Source organism: Triticum dicoccoides, chromosome 3A (genome assembly GCF_002162155.2).
Source record: "Triticum dicoccoides isolate Atlit2015 ecotype Zavitan chromosome 3A, WEW_v2.0, whole genome shotgun sequence".
Taxonomy (NCBI): Eukaryota; Viridiplantae; Streptophyta; class Magnoliopsida; order Poales; family Poaceae; genus Triticum; species Triticum dicoccoides.
Window position 1 is genome coordinate 698,581,317 of NC_041384.1, and position 17,861 is coordinate 698,599,177.

The 17,861-nt window shown below is 43.0% G+C and overlaps 2 protein-coding genes and 1 pseudogene across 3 annotated transcripts; 1 reads left to right on the forward strand and 2 right to left on the reverse strand.

Moving 5' to 3' along the window:
• Window positions 1-3,783: 3,783 nt before the first annotated feature.
• LOC119270295 (factor of DNA methylation 4-like) lies at window positions 3,784-6,136 on the reverse strand. Its single transcript, XM_037552292.1, has 3 exons — window positions 4,979-6,136; window positions 4,515-4,733; window positions 3,784-4,294 (listed from the first exon to the last, which is right to left on the reverse strand). Exons 1-3 carry the CDS (start codon window positions 6,059-6,061, stop codon window positions 4,067-4,069), a joined length of 1,530 nt encoding a protein of 509 aa, XP_037408189.1. The 5' UTR covers window positions 6,062-6,136; the 3' UTR covers window positions 3,784-4,066.
• A 4,076-nt stretch (window positions 6,137-10,212) lies between these two features.
• Window positions 10,213-15,070, reverse strand: LOC119270296. 2 transcript variants are annotated; one of them, XM_037552293.1, is made up of 3 exons: window positions 13,715-15,070; window positions 10,894-11,051; window positions 10,213-10,683 (listed from the first exon to the last, which is right to left on the reverse strand). In XM_037552293.1, exon 1 carries the CDS (start codon window positions 15,015-15,017, stop codon window positions 13,782-13,784), a length of 1,236 nt encoding a protein of 411 aa, XP_037408190.1. In that variant the 5' UTR covers window positions 15,018-15,070; the 3' UTR covers window positions 10,213-10,683; window positions 10,894-11,051; window positions 13,715-13,781. The 2 variants fall into 2 exon arrangements, with proteins under 2 accessions (XP_037408190.1, XP_037408191.1); XM_037552294.1 differs by lacking the exon at window positions 10,894-11,051.
• On the forward strand, window positions 11,329-12,755 carry LOC119272957 (annotated as a pseudogene).
• Window positions 15,071-17,861: the final 2,791 nt, after the last annotated feature.

The following is a 17,861-nucleotide window of genomic DNA, read 5'->3' on the forward strand; positions in this document are numbered from 1 at the left end:
TCTTTCATGATTATGTCATTGCACCAAAGGAGACTTGTCAAGAAAGCATAGTTTAGGGTAAGTTCATAATGCTATGTCACGAGTTTGAGGATGGTGCTTTGAACAAATATGGATAAACTTACCAATAAAACCGCCCAACTCTTCTATTTTGATACCAAGATCACATATACTACCAAATTAGCTAGCGTGCAAACTTGATAATGAAAGACAATTGTACACTTTGGTACATATAAAACTAATGTATTAATTACTTTCTCCGTGATAGAGATGCAATTGCCCAAGAAAATGTAGAATACAAAGAAGATTAATTTTGACCTAAATATCCTTAGACCTTTTATCAATTATACTATCTAAACCCATTAGGTTTGCGGTTACTGAATTGCATTGCATTGCGATGTATACTTACTTCGTAACCTGCCATGGAAAATTAGCAACAAGAGTACACGAAAAAAGGCTTAACAAACTTTTAAGTGGTTAAAAATTTATTGGACAAACAAGTAATCCACTGCAATGCCAGGCGCAGCCTAGCTAGATGCTTTTTCTTTAAAACCAAGAAATTCTCAGATTTATTTAGTGAAAAATGGAAAGAGTAAATATAAGAACCCACTCTTCCATACATTAGTGTTTGGGGCGGCAACTGACAGTGATGAACGACTTGAGAATGCACCGAAGGATATGGCCACCTAACGAAACAAGCAAATCGACCTGAAAGAGGCCATCGAAACAATAAGATCCTTCCCCGACCTTTTGTCCCAGTCAGGAGTCCCTTAACAGTATAATTCTTAACCTGTACAAGGTATCTCGGTCCTTCAACTCAAACACTCTACTTCCTCAACTTAATTGAATTGTGAAAGACAGGGCCGTATATGAGCATGTGCAACAGGAGCGACCGAACAGGGCCCCCGGCACCAGAGGGGCCCCATTTTTTTGTTAATCAAAGTATTAATTGAACTGTTTAAAATATTTTACAGCAAGCCACTCTACCCATTTCTCTCTAATCACGATCCATCAGTTCCTCTCAGCTCTTTCAATCTCACAGCTCTTCCAAAATAGCATAGTACAGCTAAAAAAGGTAGATTAGGTGTGTGCTATGTACATGTCTTTAAAACTTCTGCTTCCAACTGGTGTATTTTCTTGTGAAAAACTACACTGGCTGACAAAAATATTATTGTTTTTCTTTCACACATAGTGCCTAATTTTGATTTGTACAGGGCCTTCGATTTCCTCGGTACGGCCCTGGTGAAAGACTAATCATTTCAGTTTCGGCGGATACAGAGAAGCACGAGGATTGCGACACACAAGCCCATCTGTCCCCCATAACTCAGTTGAAGTGTAAATAACCACAAATTGTGGTTGCTACTGATGGAGAGAAGAACAAACAATGTCTGGAGGAGTACCAAGATCCTTTTAGACTGTTTGTTTTGATGCTGCCGCACCACGGTCTGTGCTTGACAAACTACAAAAGTGTAAAAGGACAGACAAAATATAGGCACACAGGTTCAACGTTAGACTCCTAGCTCTGCTGAATGCTTACCAAACCTTAATGGATTAGAGTCAATATCCATTAGGCTCCTGATAAGCTAGGATTGGATCCACTCTAATTGCCTGTTTTTACCATTGTGAGTGACAAGGAATACCATTGGTGTGGTGTTATGGACATTCATGCATCACATTTTTTATCAGGATGCCATTGGACACCTTTGTCTAATGGCATCTGTCAGTCTTTCCTTTAGACCGCTGAACCGGCAATCATGGATGGATCATAGTTATGTGGACACAAAAAATCAAAAATAGAATTAATCTTCATGTGAAGAAATGAATATCAGAACTTACATCCAACATGCGTACCTTTTCTTGCCGATTGAGATTGCCCAGAACACAAAATGAAGCTTTCTTGTCATAAACTATACTTCCCGTTATTTTCTTCCAGTTGTGTTTGCCCGTCTCTACTAATCATTGCCAGAGAATATTCATTAGTGACAAGTGCTCATATAGGCAATATCTTATACACACTGTGGTCAATCTTAGAAGGTTCAGTGTAGTTCTGCTGGATAACTTTCTTGCAATACACTTCTGTAAACTTCAGATTTTTTTTCAGTGAAATGAACAGAAGTTCTTAAGATCCAACTTACATGACTGGTGTTCTACTACGTAGCACAGACGTCTAAACATTTGAATTGCTAAGCTTAATATATGTAAACAAACTCGGAACCAAGCACCAGCCAAGAGCCTATTGCTCATACTTATTGGCCAAATAGCAGATAGAACTGCGCATGTCGATTACAGAGTAATGACAGAAACTAAAGGAAATGAAGAAAGTAAAATGGCATCAATTTGTTAGTTGAGATGCAATGCAATGAAACCCATCTGAATAATATTGACTGCTCGTCCATTTTCATGCCTCATCAGACAAACATAGCTTTCTATTATATAAGTCGTACCTGGTGACAGTATTACAAAGATCAAACACACTGGGATCATTCCTCTTGATCATGGCCATCGTCCGGTGCAGGGAAAATAGGCAGCCAGATCATCATAAACGGAGAGATGTGTATGTTGCTGATACCATGTTTATACTGTGCATGCTCATACACCTTCTCAACCACCCTGCTCCTCGGATGAACATAAAGGACAACAGTCTATAGCAAAATTCAAGAGTGCAAACTCAGCATTGTCTTCGACCACAGCAACGCAAAGAAAATCGCCATGTTGTGGCATCCAAACCCAATTATGACCAGCAAAACGCATGCATACCTCAAGGGCACAAAATGTGTCCACCAGCAGCCAATCGCCGCCTGTCATCCAATGCAGCCAAACACTGAGCTGAAACCCGTCCGCACATGTGTAGATTTCTTCAACATGTTACTACGTGCCCGCTTGGATGGTGGTCGTTCACAGGCCATTACCGGTGTAAAACACCGGAATGGAATATTCAAGGTTACAACTATCCACAAGCAGTGACACCTTATCGCAGTTCCAACAACAAACCATGATTAAGCACATAGCCATGCCTTAAAAAAATTGAATTATGAATCCTATTTCTCCAGAACACATAAACACAGCTCAAAATACCAGCTATTTGAAGCCAATCCACGGGAACAAAATTACTTTTATTTGATACAGCGGAAGAGCATGCATTGCGTTGTCTCCTGCATACATTCCATTGCGAGAACAAATAAGAGGTAGTGAACCGGTGAGCCACCAACTCAAATCTTTGTAAGTATAATAAATAACAAAATATATATAGCCAGCAGGCAGCAGCTACGGAAGTATAGTACTCGCTCCGTCCGGAAATACTTGTCGGAGCAATGGATGTATCTATTCATATTTTAATTTTAGATACATTCATTTTTATCCATTTCTCCAGCAAGTTTTTTCGGACGGAAGGAGTAGCATATACTTTCCCAATTGCATCAAAGCAATGAAATCACTTGCTGAAAGTAGCACATCGCAGCCAGCTGAGTACATAAATAAAATGAGCATATGTACACAAAACAAGATACCTGCAATCAGCCTCCATTGCTTTGACAACAAGTGAGCACGTGGAAAGCTTACACTTAGCACTCCTAAATTAAGCAGCAGAATTTCTTGCGGATCATCTAAAAATTCAGCAAGAACTGTTGCCACAGGACCTTCATTTTTTACTTATGTCCTGCTGCTGTTGCTTATGCATGATCAATTTGCAGGTCCATGAGGCAGTCATATCTCTCTCTTAGTAACAGAGGAACTTCTTGCCAAGAAAAAAATGCACACACAGGACAGGAGCATAACTGCAGAAGGTCCTAAGGGCACACATCATATTCACAAAAGATATGGAGCAAATCAACATTTTAGATTAGTACTAGCATTCATGGCTTCATGCCAACACTAAAACAAGAAAATCTAGCTAAGCTCGATCGACTTAGCCGACAAAAGGGGGGTCAAGGCTAAGAAACAGTAAACCATTGATACCTCAAAACAGTCCACTAGCACTACGATTACACTATGTCTAAAGTTCAAGGTGTGAATAGTCTCATGGCAACCAAAAGCAGCAGCACCCTAGATCATAGATAAATCATAAGTGGCCTCAGCGCTTCCTCTTGTTTGACTGCTTCTGTTCAAGGACAAACTGGATGGTTTCTTCCAGTGTTGCTCTCCGACCGTCCTTCTTGTTCCACAGCTCTGGTACACCTACGCGGCTGCGGGGGTCGTACTCGTTGATCTCAAGCAGTGCATTTGTTACCAAGGCGTAGACTTCTTCACCATGCTCCTCTTTTAACTTCTGAAGCTTGGTGTCATCCTTGGAGAGAATTCTCTATGCCAAAGTAAGTATGCACTATCAGATGAATCATGGAAATATTTGCGAGTGCATAAAAAGAAAGAAACTGTTTGCAAAACCAGATGGAATTGATCGATGTAATGGGCGGAATTGATCAGAATACACTTGTGTTACAGATGACTCAAGGTTACAAACTAGAAACTACCAAAGCTAGGAAACTAGGAATGGTAGCTGAGATAATCTACAGCCTACATACCGTCTCTTTACCATCAACGGTGAATACCCTATACGGGCGCCAATTTGGGTTTGCAATTTCATCTTGCCACTTGGAGCAAAGAGTATCATAATTAACTTGTGCATCCTGTTGTGCTGCATTTTTGCTGCAAGCATTTGCAAACGCTCTTGGGTCAAGCTCACCCATCCATCTGACACCTATATGTGCATGAGCATTTGTAGACTTATCCGAGGGCAAGGCCTGCAAAGAAGATTGACCAACTTGGTCATAAATATAACGAAATGTGATGCAAATGTATCAAAATGCATACACGCCAGAAACCACTTTTCATTTATTTGATTTTTCCTTGTGAAAAAAGAAGTACTCCCTCTGTTCACTTTTATAAGACGTTTAGACAATTCAGACAATGCCCAAAACAGTTCTATGTCAGCTGTCCAAAACGTCTTATAAAAAAAGAACGGAGGGAGTACTGGTTTCTCACTTACCAACATCAGCACTTTCCGAGCATTCCAGGCATCTTGCAAGTCATCGTTTCTTTTTTTCTCCTTGGCAGCCAGCGCCTGCTTGAGCGCGTGAGCGTCCCCTTCGTGCTCAATGTTTGGTTCAGGTATCACACCGAGCTGCTCCGACCTCGCATCCAACTGCTTTGATCTCCCATCCAGCTGCTTGGATATCACATCAAATTTCTTGGATGTCGCATCGATGGCTTTGGAGGCGGCGTCGATCTTCTCTAATGCCAAATCGATCTGCCTGGATCTCACCTCAACCTGATGTATCTTGAGCAGCAGTTCCGAGCGGAGAGTTTGGATCTCACCGGAAGCTGATTGGTCGCTGCCAAGCGCCTGTTGGGCGTGTGATGCACCGGGCTCCGGCGGCAACTGGAAGAGGTCCGGCCTCTGCCACCAAATGATCCTTTGCAGGTATGCGCCATAGTAGCAGTCATGGTCACTCCTGTCCCTCTGAACCAGGTGTGCCATCTCGTCCCTCGCTTCGCACCACATCAGAGTCGCCCAGTTAATCCCATGGCCGCCGCCCCACTCCAAGTTAGGCAACAGGTGGCTCCGCGGGTGACGGTCCTTCCTGTTGACAGCAGCTTCTATATGCGACATGACGTACACCTTGGCGAACGCCACCGCCGCGGCGGACTCGACGGCGAGGCCCACGCCGACGCCTGCCGGGGGACGCTCGGTGGGCGGCCATGGGAGGCGGAGCGCCTCCGCGAACGCGCCGATGGAGAGATCGATCCTGGCGCCGCGGACGGAGCTCGACTCGAGATCGAATTTCACGGATCTGTGGTTGGCGATGAGCTCGGCGACGAGGTCGGGGCGCGGGGCGCCGGAGGAGGGGAGGTCGAGGCGGACGAAGTCGAGGAGGCTGAGCTCGCGGAGGCCGGCCTCGTGGGCGGCGGCGGGCGGCGCGGGCGGGCCGTGGAGCCGGAGGTTGGCCCGGACTCGGTGGATGCGCTGCGCCGCCTGCATGAGGCCAGCGGAGTGGGTCGATTTCGGGACTCCGGCTGGCCCCTCAGGATGGGCGTTGATAGCAGGTTTGGGTCTCCGGCTCGGGGCCATTGGTGGAGCTCGCGAGGAAGAAGGTGAGATTTTTTGGGGGAAAGAAGTTGAGTTGAGCGGGAGGGGAGAAGGCAAGATGTGCGGGGTTTAGGGCTAACGTATTATTATTCGACGATTGGAGATATTTTTTCTCCTCAAGTAAAAATGCTCCCCAAGTAATTATTCTCTTCAATTATATGATGACGATCTAGATTTTCTCAAGTTGGACCATCTTTCTTGATTGCACTGCTTGATGAAGACTAATAAAATGCTCCCCGTACTTCACTGTGGGAGAGCCTTTCTTAGGAATATCTTCACATATCCATTATCATCAGAATGGATGGCAAGCTTCAACCATGTGATTTTGCGATGCTCATGTGAACTAGCAAAACTCAACCTTGGTGACGATCCTCCATGCATTATATGTGATCTTTCTTTTGATACAAGCCTTTGGAAAAAATACATAACCCCACATATAAACCTCACATAGATCATGGGTTAGTACACAAAGTATAATGGGCAATACTTATCATACTATGAGATCACTTGGTCCTACTCGATACATCTTCTACGCCTTTTGTGTTTATCAACTTGAATCCACTCTTTGCACTAAGTCTTGATCAACCTAATATCTTTTTCTTCTCTTTTCATTAAGATGATGTCTTGAAGGTAAACATGAAAAGTTCACACAATCTTCTTCGTCAAGAAATGCTTGATAGGCTCAACACCTCACAAGACCAACTTCGGATAAGTCCTTGAATAAGACCTTGGCCAACACAAATCTCCTTCTTTTAACCTTGAAACCAACATATGGTCTTCAAGCAGTGCATATGGACAAACCCTTCAAGTATAACTCAAGACAACAATCAATCCATAGGGATTGGCATTAATTATCAAAACCAAACATAGGGGCACCATGCTCTTTCAGAGAGAAAGCCCTCCCCCCTCCCCCCCGCCACCGACGTCGACCAGGCATTTCCCAGCACACCCCGACGGTGGCGAGGCGAGGGGTCAGAGAAAGAGGGGCCCAGGCCCGACGGCTAGGGTTTGCCTTCCCGGTCGCTCGCGGGAGTGACACGGGAGGGGCTCTTTCTAAAAAAGTCTTATAAACCAAATGAGTCAATAACCAAATGCAGTTGGCAATGGTGCGTTAGGGAAGTTAATAACTATCCTAGAGAGATCAAACTCAAGGTCATATTGAACCAAATTAGACCTGGATAAGATCTTGATCGACTTCTTCCTCCAAGCAAGATACTTGTCTTTGGGTTTTTTCTTCAACCTTCCATCGTGTATATAGTTGACTTACTATTCTTCGTAAGTAACCCACTCCGTAGCAAGGTAGCCCTACCGAAGCTAAATTGGTCATTCTATTAAAGGGTGTATTAGCAAATTATCAGGCTTTCACTATATCAGCATCAGTATCTTGAAGCTGGAAAAAACATCAATTAACACTCCATTATCTAAAGTGTCAAATCTCTTTATATCATACCATACCTACCTACGCAATACATCAAGATGCGAGCATTGTGTTTTGTTCACACACACAAAAAAAATCATACCACACCGTTCTAAAAAAATCATACCACACCGGCTAATCATTCTTTAGAAAGATCAATGATGATGCCAATTATAAAAACATGCACGGTAGTGTTGCCTTCATGCCACAGCATGCCTTGGTAAATATGCAATGCCAATTTTTGAACATAAATTAACATAAATTCAATTATATCTGATAATTTAAACCTCCCATGCAAAGAGTCATCGCACAACATACATTTACCATATTAACCAACATTTAGCATACATACGAAATGCACCAAAACTTACATCACGTGAACAACATAGGAACCCTTTCACATATGTTGTTACTTATTCACTACACATAACATATTGTTTTCCTATCAGGCAGGTGGGTTATTGCAAAATATGTGAAGTTACATACTTTTTTCTGACTGGTAAGCTATAGATATGCTCATTCACTCAACCATTTCAAACACGGATCTAAAAGGAGCACAACAAATGTATGATAACTAAGACAAAAATTATCATGTATATAGAAGTTGCCAACTTCTGTACTCTCAACTGTTTTGTATTATGAGAAATAGCACTCGCAGATTTTTAAAGCACAACAAGGCTGCATTTGAGAAGAACTTAAAAAAAGTTAAGTGGAGAGAGAAGATAGAGAATATATATTTTAGTTTCTTCCGACTCTTTTTACTTCTTATTCTTTTCGGAATTTCTCGCGACTGTAATTAAGAATTTATGATTTTTCCCATGTTGTTAACTTATTTATGTTGCAGGAGTTTATTCAGCTCGCTCAGGACAGTAGTTTCTCTCACTCCTGCCATTTCTAAAGTTCTCGAAAATCGGGTGATCAGATAACCTCAATTGAAACAAAATTCGTAGGAAGCAAGTTGTGTTGTACCTAATGAGAATAAATTATTTATACTAAACTTTAGTACTTATTTACAAATTATTTTGTCAAATCATAGTGCTCATTTTTAATACATTTTGAATTAAAACATATTTAAACCTGATTGACTTAAACGCGTGAAAATAAAAAAATGCATGCCTTCTTGGATTAATTTGTGATTCTTATATCAATGTAATGCATATGTATGTGTGTGCATCCTTAAATATTTTAATAGAGACCTCTAAAGTGTGATATAAATATCTTTATAGAGGTCTTCTATGATTAGATATACTAAAATAGAAACAGCTAGAGTACACACAATGTTTACGACAAACTTAGTACCTAATGATTGGCACACCACTTTATCATTTTTTTCCTGGACAAATATATATCTTACATATTATGGATGGTTCAAAAATTTGTTCATGATGTGTGCCTCTATACTTAGTACTTAAATAGCACCACTTTATCATGATGTAGGGGTAAAAGAGTCAACTAAAGGAATACACCTTATAATCTGATTTTTTTCATAAAAAACTATACGCCCTATATCAAGGAACGGAGGGAATAGTATAAGTTGTAAAGCATTTCCAGAAAGCCAGAGTTTAATTAAACAAGGCTGGGTCCGAGGCGTGGAAGAGCCACCGCTTGTAGATGAGGGTTGCAGGGACAAGGCAGTTAGTGAAGCCTAAGCGGAGGAGTATCTCGTGGAGGTCGTCGTCGCCGAGCACCGATGGCACGGAAGCGACCGCCGGCGTCCGTCCGTCCCTGCCCATATTTTTCAGGGATATTTTGCGGAGGGAAAGGGGTTTCTTTGCTCTGGGAGCAGAGTAATGACCCATGGCCATGTGCCCTGCTTTTATTTTTATTTTCCTCTTGAGTTAAACTTATTCAAAAGAAAGTTTTCCATTAAGCAATCAATATTTTTCTTCTATAAAAAGATTCAATAGTTTGTGAAGACCATACAAGAAAATCTTGACTTCAGCATGGAACTTTTTTCATAGAAATTTTAAATTCTGTTCATATGTATATAAACAACACCTTTTCTCTCATGATTTTGTCATTCCACCAAAGGAGACTTGGCTAGAAAACCTAGTTCAGGATAAGATGATACGCTATGTCATAAGGACAGAACAAATACGGGTAAAAGCTTCCAAATAAAGACCGCCCCAATCTTCTGCATGTATACCAAGATCACATTTCATCGTCAAATTAACCAGCTATAGGCCGTGGGCAACAGCAACGTATGAACTTGGTAGTGAAAAACAGTTGTTCTCTTGTTCACGTCGTTACCAAAGCCTCTGACCTATCACGGGCGCCAAAGTACTAAAAAAAGTAGAATAAAAATACATTAATCTTGACCCAACATCTAAGCCCATTCAGATGTACTCCATCCGTAAACAAATGTAGGACATTTTTGTAGTTTAAACGTTAAAATGCAAAAATGTCCTACATTTGTTTACAGAGGGAGCACTACTTGTAATCCATGATAGAAAATTAGCAACAAAAGTATGCAAAAAGTAGTTTTAAACCAAACTGAAAGTAGATAAAAAAAACATTGGACAAACGAAAAATCCGTTGCAACGCCAGACACAGCCTAAAAAGTGCTACATGCGTTTTCTTTAATAGAAAACAGAGTTATTTAGTGAAAAAGAAAGAGTAAATGTCAGGGAACCCACTCTTCCGTGCATTACTCACACTTAAACAAACCTTTTGGAAACATTCCTGTAAAAATATATATTTTGGGAAAAATTTCACAAATTGCAAATTCAATTTTCCATTATTACTCTTGGGTGGAATTTGTCTGCGTCCAGTTTCATGGGAGCAAACAGCAATAAATATGCAATGTCGACATGACATTGTTCTATCAGATGCATTGTAAATTTGTAATGGTATCCTTGGCGCAGTGGTAAAGCTGCTGCCTTGTGACCATGAGGTCATGAGTTCAAGTCCTGAAAACAGCCTCTTACAGAAATGTAGGGAAAGGCTGCGTACTATAGACCCAAAGTGGTCGGACCCTTCCCTGGACCCTGCGCAAGCGGGAGCTACATGCACCAGGTTGCCCTTTTTTTTTATTCTGCAGTGACTGCTGCTTCCTGAATCTCATGAGATGATAAATTGACCTAACCCAAGAGTAGTATGCATGGAGAACCGGAGGAGGATGTAATGGCCTTGAAGCAAGCTTTTCCACAGCAACTTCCATGTATCCACCTATCAGGATATCTTTTAACTGCACGAAAATAGAGAAATATGTTGAAGGTAGACTGCCTGGCAGAAATAAAGCCACTCATAGGATAAATTTTGAAAACGACATTAGTGTAAAGTAGCACGAAAGTGTAACCCTGCTACATGACTGGGTGCTCTTGTTACAGAAAATCTGTTCTATCAAAAGATTACATCAAAACTGTACGACAAGATTTTTTTCTGATACAAATCATACCAGAAATGCAGTAGGACAAAAGAGCAGATTGAAATGCTGTCAGTCTAAGTGTCTGCAAACCCCCATTATGCGAGCTGAGAACTATGAGGATGTAATGGCCTTGAAGCAAGCTTTTCCACAGCAACTTCCATGTATCCACCTATCAGGATATCTTTTAACTGCACGAAAATAGAGAAATATGTTGAAGGTAGACTGCCTGGCAGAAATAAAGCCACTCATAGGATAAATTTTGAAAACGACATTAGTGTAAAGTAGCACGAAAGTGTAACCCTGCTACATGACTGGGTGCTCTTGTTACAGAAAATCTGTTCTATCAAAAGATTACATCAAAACTGTACGACAAGATTTTTTTCTGATACAAATCATACCAGAAATGCAGTAGGACAAAAGAGCAGATTGAAATGCTGTCAGTCTAAGTGTCTGCAAACCCCCATTATGCGAGCTGAGAACTATGAGGAAGCTGAAATGCTCTACAGGTATATCTCTATTGGGGATGGACCTACAAACCAGATATATATGAGTTTGGTTACACATGGTTAGTATTGTTCTCTTGAAATTCTCAATCCTATGTTGGTGTTATCTGTAAGAAGACTTGAGTAAATATTATTGCCAACATTGTATTTCTCACAGTCCGCATCAAGGATGCTGAGAGTAAAGACTGTTCTCAGCACTGATAAATGTTGATACAAGTAGAAGTGAACTCCACTACCTCATGCATTATTTCCAGGCAAGCCCTTGCTACAGAAGTTGATTATAACAAATAGTGTATTTCAGTTATCTGTATGATGAAGTTGGAAAGGTAGCTCTCCATGTGAGACTTTTTGCCTGGGCTATTGACGTTCTTAGGGAGCTTGATATACAAACACTCCCTTCTCCCATAACTCAGATATACTGATGTGGAGAACCTTGAATATCTATGTCCACAGATACTCTCTACTTATTCAAATCAACTGAATTATGAGGAACCACTAATTTCAGTTTCGGCGGATATAGACAAGCATGAGGATTGCAACTCACAAGCGGTTCTGTCTCCGATAACTGAGATGAATCACAAACAACCAGAAATCTTGGTCGCTAATGATGGAGAGAGGAATGGAGAATGTCTGGAGGAGAACCAAGATCTTTCTAGACTGTTCAATGATGCTGGCACACCACAGTCTGCTTGAGAAACTACGAAAGCAGCCAGTTAAAAAGAACAGAACAAATATCAGTACACGAGCCAAGTTCAGACTCCCAGTTCAGTTGAATGGTTGTCAAACCATGATGGTGTCATAGATGCTAGCAAGAATCCTATTCAAGAAAAATGTGGGCAAAAAACACTACTGTGCAAGGTGAGAGCAGCAAGAATGCAAGTGAGCAGAGTGACAGAACACTATTACCCTCTCAGAAAGCAGCAACCTACAAACCCCGGTTGGGGGTGTTCGGCTACAAAGTACATCAGCAGTTTTTTTTATAGGAAAAGTACATCAGCAGTTTTTTTAAGGAAAAGTACATCAGCAGGTTCATGGAGATGCAATGACTCCAGAATATCGACAGACGAGAATGTGAAAAGGAAGTTTGTGAGGCCCGCTCCAGCATGGAAGCAGTAGATGATTCGAGATCACACAAAACCATGGAACAGCAGTGTAGCTCAGAGTTCACTTTTCCACTGTCATGTATCATTTGCTGACAATGGAAACTCTCAAGATGCTAGTCACACCAAAGCCACCAACCACTGGCTTAGGAACACAGCGAGCACAGTACAATGGAGGCTGCAGAACCACCTGCAGGTCTTCCAGGAAATCACAAATGAGATGAACCAAAATGCCGCATAGCTAAATCTATATTCCCCGCTCACTGTTGATGGAAGTTCTTAGCAGTAAGTAGTGGTTGTTGTTTCCCACCAGAGATGAGACTGGTACATAGCTCATACTTTTTCCTTTCTGGATTTGTTTCTGAGAAGAGGCATTAGCATTGGAGTGTCAACAGCTCAAGGGGGATTAGTTACAACAATCATGTAGAGCTAAGGAACTTGCCAAACGTTGTCAATACTTCATGTTCCTAACAAGTCCATGAATCATACTCTCTTCAGATCCAAATTCGGACCAGCTTACTTCATTTGAGCTAGCAATATACTGTTATTTCTTGAGCTTTGTGATGGAGATGGCCCAGCATTTATGAAAAACTATAAGTTGAGGAGAAAGTCATAGGTGCAGTATTTCAGGATTAATTGAGGTGTAAGGGAATCACCGTGAGGTGTGGCAAATCAGGGAGACCAAGTATTAGCTTTTGGGAGGGACCAAAAAGCATACAGTTAGCTACGGCCAGAAACCTATATTAGCACTTGTGCCACAAGCTGTTCCAGTTATTTCTCTTCGGCCATCTGTGCACTAATCAGGTAATCATTGCCAGAAAATCGTCATTAATGATTAAGTGCTCATAAAAGTAATATCTTATACACACTGTGGTCAATCTTAGAAGGCTCTGGACTCAGTGTAGTTCTGCTAGATAACTTGCAATGCACTTCTGCAAACTTCAGGTTCTTAAGATCCAAATTAAATGACCACAACATATAGTGTTATATGACATGGCACGAATGTCTAAACATTTGCAATGTCAAATCTCAATATTTGTTGACAAACTCGAAACCAAGTACAAGCCAAGAGCCTATTACTCATACTTGTTGGCCAAATAGCAGACGGAACTACACATGTTGATTGCAGAGTAATGACAAATTCTGAAGGAGTTAAACACGGTAACATGGTATACATTAGTTAGACAAGGTGCAGTCAAAACGATCTGAATATATAAATGGGTTTAAATTGCTCATCCATTTCCTTACCTCACCAGAGAAACATAGCTTGCTATTATAGAAGTCGACGTTATAACAAAGATCAAACACACTGCGATCATTGCTCTTGATCATGTCTTCTGTTCAGTGCAGGGAAAACAGGTGGCCACATCATCATAAAGGGAGAGATATGTATGCGGCTTATACCCGGATGAATATTACCATGATGATACGGTGCCTGCTCATACACCTTGTCAACCACTCTGCTCCTCAGATGAACATAAAGGACAACACCATATGTTGCATAATCCAAGAATACAAACTCGGCGTTGTCCCCAACTGCAGCAACACGAAGAAAATCACCATCTTGTGGCATCGAAGTCTGATTTTGATCAGTAAAACGTGTGCATGCCTCGTGGATACTAAATGTGTCCACCAGCAACCAACCGGCTGCACCATAATCATCACCCGTCATCCCATTGAGCCACACGCTGAGCTGAAATCCGTCTGCACTAACGAGATAAAGCCCGGAATCCTTCGCAGATGACAGCAGGTAACTGCGCCACACTCCAACTGGGAGCTCGAGGGTGAAGAAGGTTGACGTGGCCAAGTCAAGACCCAGGGTGTACCCAGAGGTGGTCACCACGAAGGCCTTGCCATGAACGGGCGGCAGCATTTCTTGCAGGAAGGTTGTCGCATGCGGGAGCTCTATCTCTATCACCTCGGTGCCAGGGAAGTCCCATCCGCCGGATCCCAGGGTGTACACTTCCGCATAGACTTTTCGGCCGACCATCAAGAGATTTACCAAGGTGATGCCGTCGCGGCCCCCATCCTCGGGTAGGAACATCTGCGTGAATCTCGCTAGAGCGCGCCCGTGGATGGGCGGCGGTGCTGGTGGGAGGACGGTTGGGGCCTCCCCGGCGAGCAGCGGCGCCAGGAGATAGTGCTTGAAACTGCCGCCGCGTAGCTGGCGCCAGCGGCTGCGGAACGCAGTGAGGAGGCGGCCGTTCCGGCAGTGGATGAGTCGCTCGGCTCCGCGGGCGAAGGCGCCGTCGCAGGAAGAGGCCGGGCGGCGCGAGAGGGCGGCCAGCTCCGGGGGCTGCGGGAGCGGCACGAACTGATACCGGCCGGGGTAGCCGGCGTAGAATCCGAGCAGGCGGGGCGGGTTGCGCTCGCGGAAGCGGCGAAGGAAGACCGGATCGGAGGCGTGGAGGAGCCACCGCTTGGAGACGAGGGCGGCGCGGACGAGGAGGTTGGGGAAGCCGAGGCAGAGGAGGATCTCGCGGAAGAGGTCGTCGTCGCCGAGCACCGACGCCACCGATGCGGCCGGCGGCGGCGGTCCATCGCCGTCCATATTTTGGCCGGTCAGATGTGGGGGATTTTTCAGGGGAGAGGACTGGGAGGGGTTTGGGCTCCGGAGGGGTTTATTTCCGAACAGGGTCCATTTTTTCCTATGAACTCCAACCTGGCCAGATGGGCTGGCACGGCACGGCATGGCCCGGCCTGGGTTATACGGGCCTGGCACGGCACGCAAACTACATGGGCCGTGCAGGGCCAGCACGCGTTCTGCCTTACCAGGCCCAGGCATGGCACTAATATTAAACGGGCCAGCCCATCGACACATTTAGCCGTCAGCACACATATTATTTAGCCTATTGGGCTACCTATTAGCCTAAAAAATGTATTTAAAAAACTAAAAAACTAAATGGGTCGTGCTGGGCCGGCACGCGTGGCCAGCCTCTACGCCCAAGCACGGCCCATTAACCACGTGTCAGCCACCCCCCGCCACGGGCCAGGCATGCGTGCTAACGGGCCGGCCTGCCAGGCAGGCGAGTTGGTCAGGTTTGTATGAACTATACCTGGCCATCTATCAGGCAGAGCCGGGTCGGGCCTGACAAAGCCTAAAGCAAAAAACCTAGGCCCGGGCCTGGGCCATCCAGTCATCGGGCCTAGTTTTTAGACCCAAGTCCGACCCGTCAGTGAAAAAGCTCGTTGGGTTTCAAGCCGGGTCTCTTCCGTGAAACGCAAATATGGCAAGCTCAGGCCCAACTGGGCGTGTCCTTCAGGTTCAAAACCTAGGCCCAGACCCGACCCATGAGCAAGACCGAACCGGGTCAGGTCGGGTTTTTTCGGGCCAGGTATACTATGAACAAATTAACCCAAATGATAAATGCCGCACATGTGGCACGAAGCACTCCGGCCATGATGCTTTTACAATCGAAGTTGTAAGAAGAAACAAACTCAAAAAAAAGTTGAAACTTGCCATATGAAAAGAAAATTCTCATGCTTGACAACTAAAATTGTCATCTTCGCGCCACTAAACTTGCTATCAAAAACGTTCCGAATTGTCATGCGTTTATGCCACACATGTGGCACTTATCAAGGTCTCAAATTTATCACATGGTTCACAATTACATTCTTTTTTCTTCTATTAAAAAAGCTCAACAAGAGCGCGGCTTTATAAATTAATAAAGCCATTAGCGGACAAAAGCACACCATTGACATGACCATTTGAAATTAACACTCACACGGGTTAATTTGGTTTTGATCCCAATTAGCTTACTAAATCGTGCAGTTGTGTGTTAACATTACAGTGTTTGCTGAAATAATCACGTACCTTTGCCATCGCTTGGCAAAATAATGGAGGAAGCCACCTAAAATTGCCTCGATTGTGGGGTGTAAGAATGGCCCATTATCCACACTTTTTACCATGCCTTATACCCTATTTCTGAAAATATGCTTGCAACTACCATATGTGTAGCATTTAGGGGTAAACATGCGAGTGGAAGCTATCAAGTTGTAGAATGTCGACTAAGAACCATATCCAGTGGCATGTTGAGAAGGCACCAACGCCCATGATAATACGGAAAAAATGTTATCGAAGGTGAAGAAAACTAACGAGTAATAGTGAAATATCATTAAAAAAATTGATAAGCATGGATATTTCAGGTCTAATCTCCATTAATGTTATTGTTGATTATGCTTCTAATGATGTTAATTTTATAGGTAGCAGTAATTTTAATGATGGTGGAAGAACTCTAATTCTTATGGTGGCAAATTTGAAAGTTGTATGTTGTCCATGCACGCATGTACTTCAAACGGCCACAACAATGACACTTCAAACTGCCAAAGTGTGCAAGATGCGCCAAAGCAATTAAGCAATGCTCAAATGAAACGAAATAATATTTGCACTAATAAAATATGGTTTGTGACTTTTGTTTATGCCAATTGGCTAGTAATTTAGAAACTCTTACTTCTGATGTGGAAATGTTTCAGAAAAAGGACAAATAACATCGAAATCGTAAGTATCATTGAGAGTCAAGTTCTCATTTTACCCAAGTTGTAGGCAAGCCAGAGCCCAACCCCGTTGAGTAAATCAAGACGAAGAGCTCCACTCAAGCCATGCAAGTATATGAAGAAGAGGAGCATGAAGATGGATCGCGATCTGGATACTCTATGGAAGACTCTATTGAAATACTAAATTTAAAGATACCAAAAGCACAATATGGCAAGGATCCTAATTATTCATAATCTGTGAAGCGAGTTTGCACAAACATACGTGGGGGCTAGAGTTTGAATCCACCAAGATGGGAGATGATTAAAATGCTCCCCGCTAGACAAGCTAACATATGGGAGCACATCATCAATATTGGTATAGTTAAACAAAATCAATGCTTTTACACGCTCTAGGTGCTAGTGTATCCACTATCTCTAAGCATTTATATGACAGAATCAATTTAGGACCTCGACACTTGTGAAATGAAGTTGAATATCGTAGATTCTACTTACAAAAATGATGCAAGTATCAAGGATAATCTGTTTATATAGGTCATGAAGTGCCCAGTACTGTTTGACCTCGTCATTTTACACATGCTAGAATCACGGGGAAATGTATGCAGCAACAACAGCTAGATCATGCGGCACCCCAACGTCCAAGGTACCTACCTCACCTCAACATGAACCACGGGGTCAACTAACACATCGTTGGGACATGGGATCTCGCTCTAGCTACGAGTGGTGTTCATCAATCATAAAAGAGAGCATGTTGGATCAGCTGATAATGGTGGCGGTGGGGAGTAAGGCATGAGGGATGGGTCTTCGGAGTTGGCAGCAAAAATGCCTCGTGAGTCACAATAGCAACTCATGTGACAAGGGTTTTCCAGTACAGATGATTTTCGCAAATTAAAGGATCGCTCTC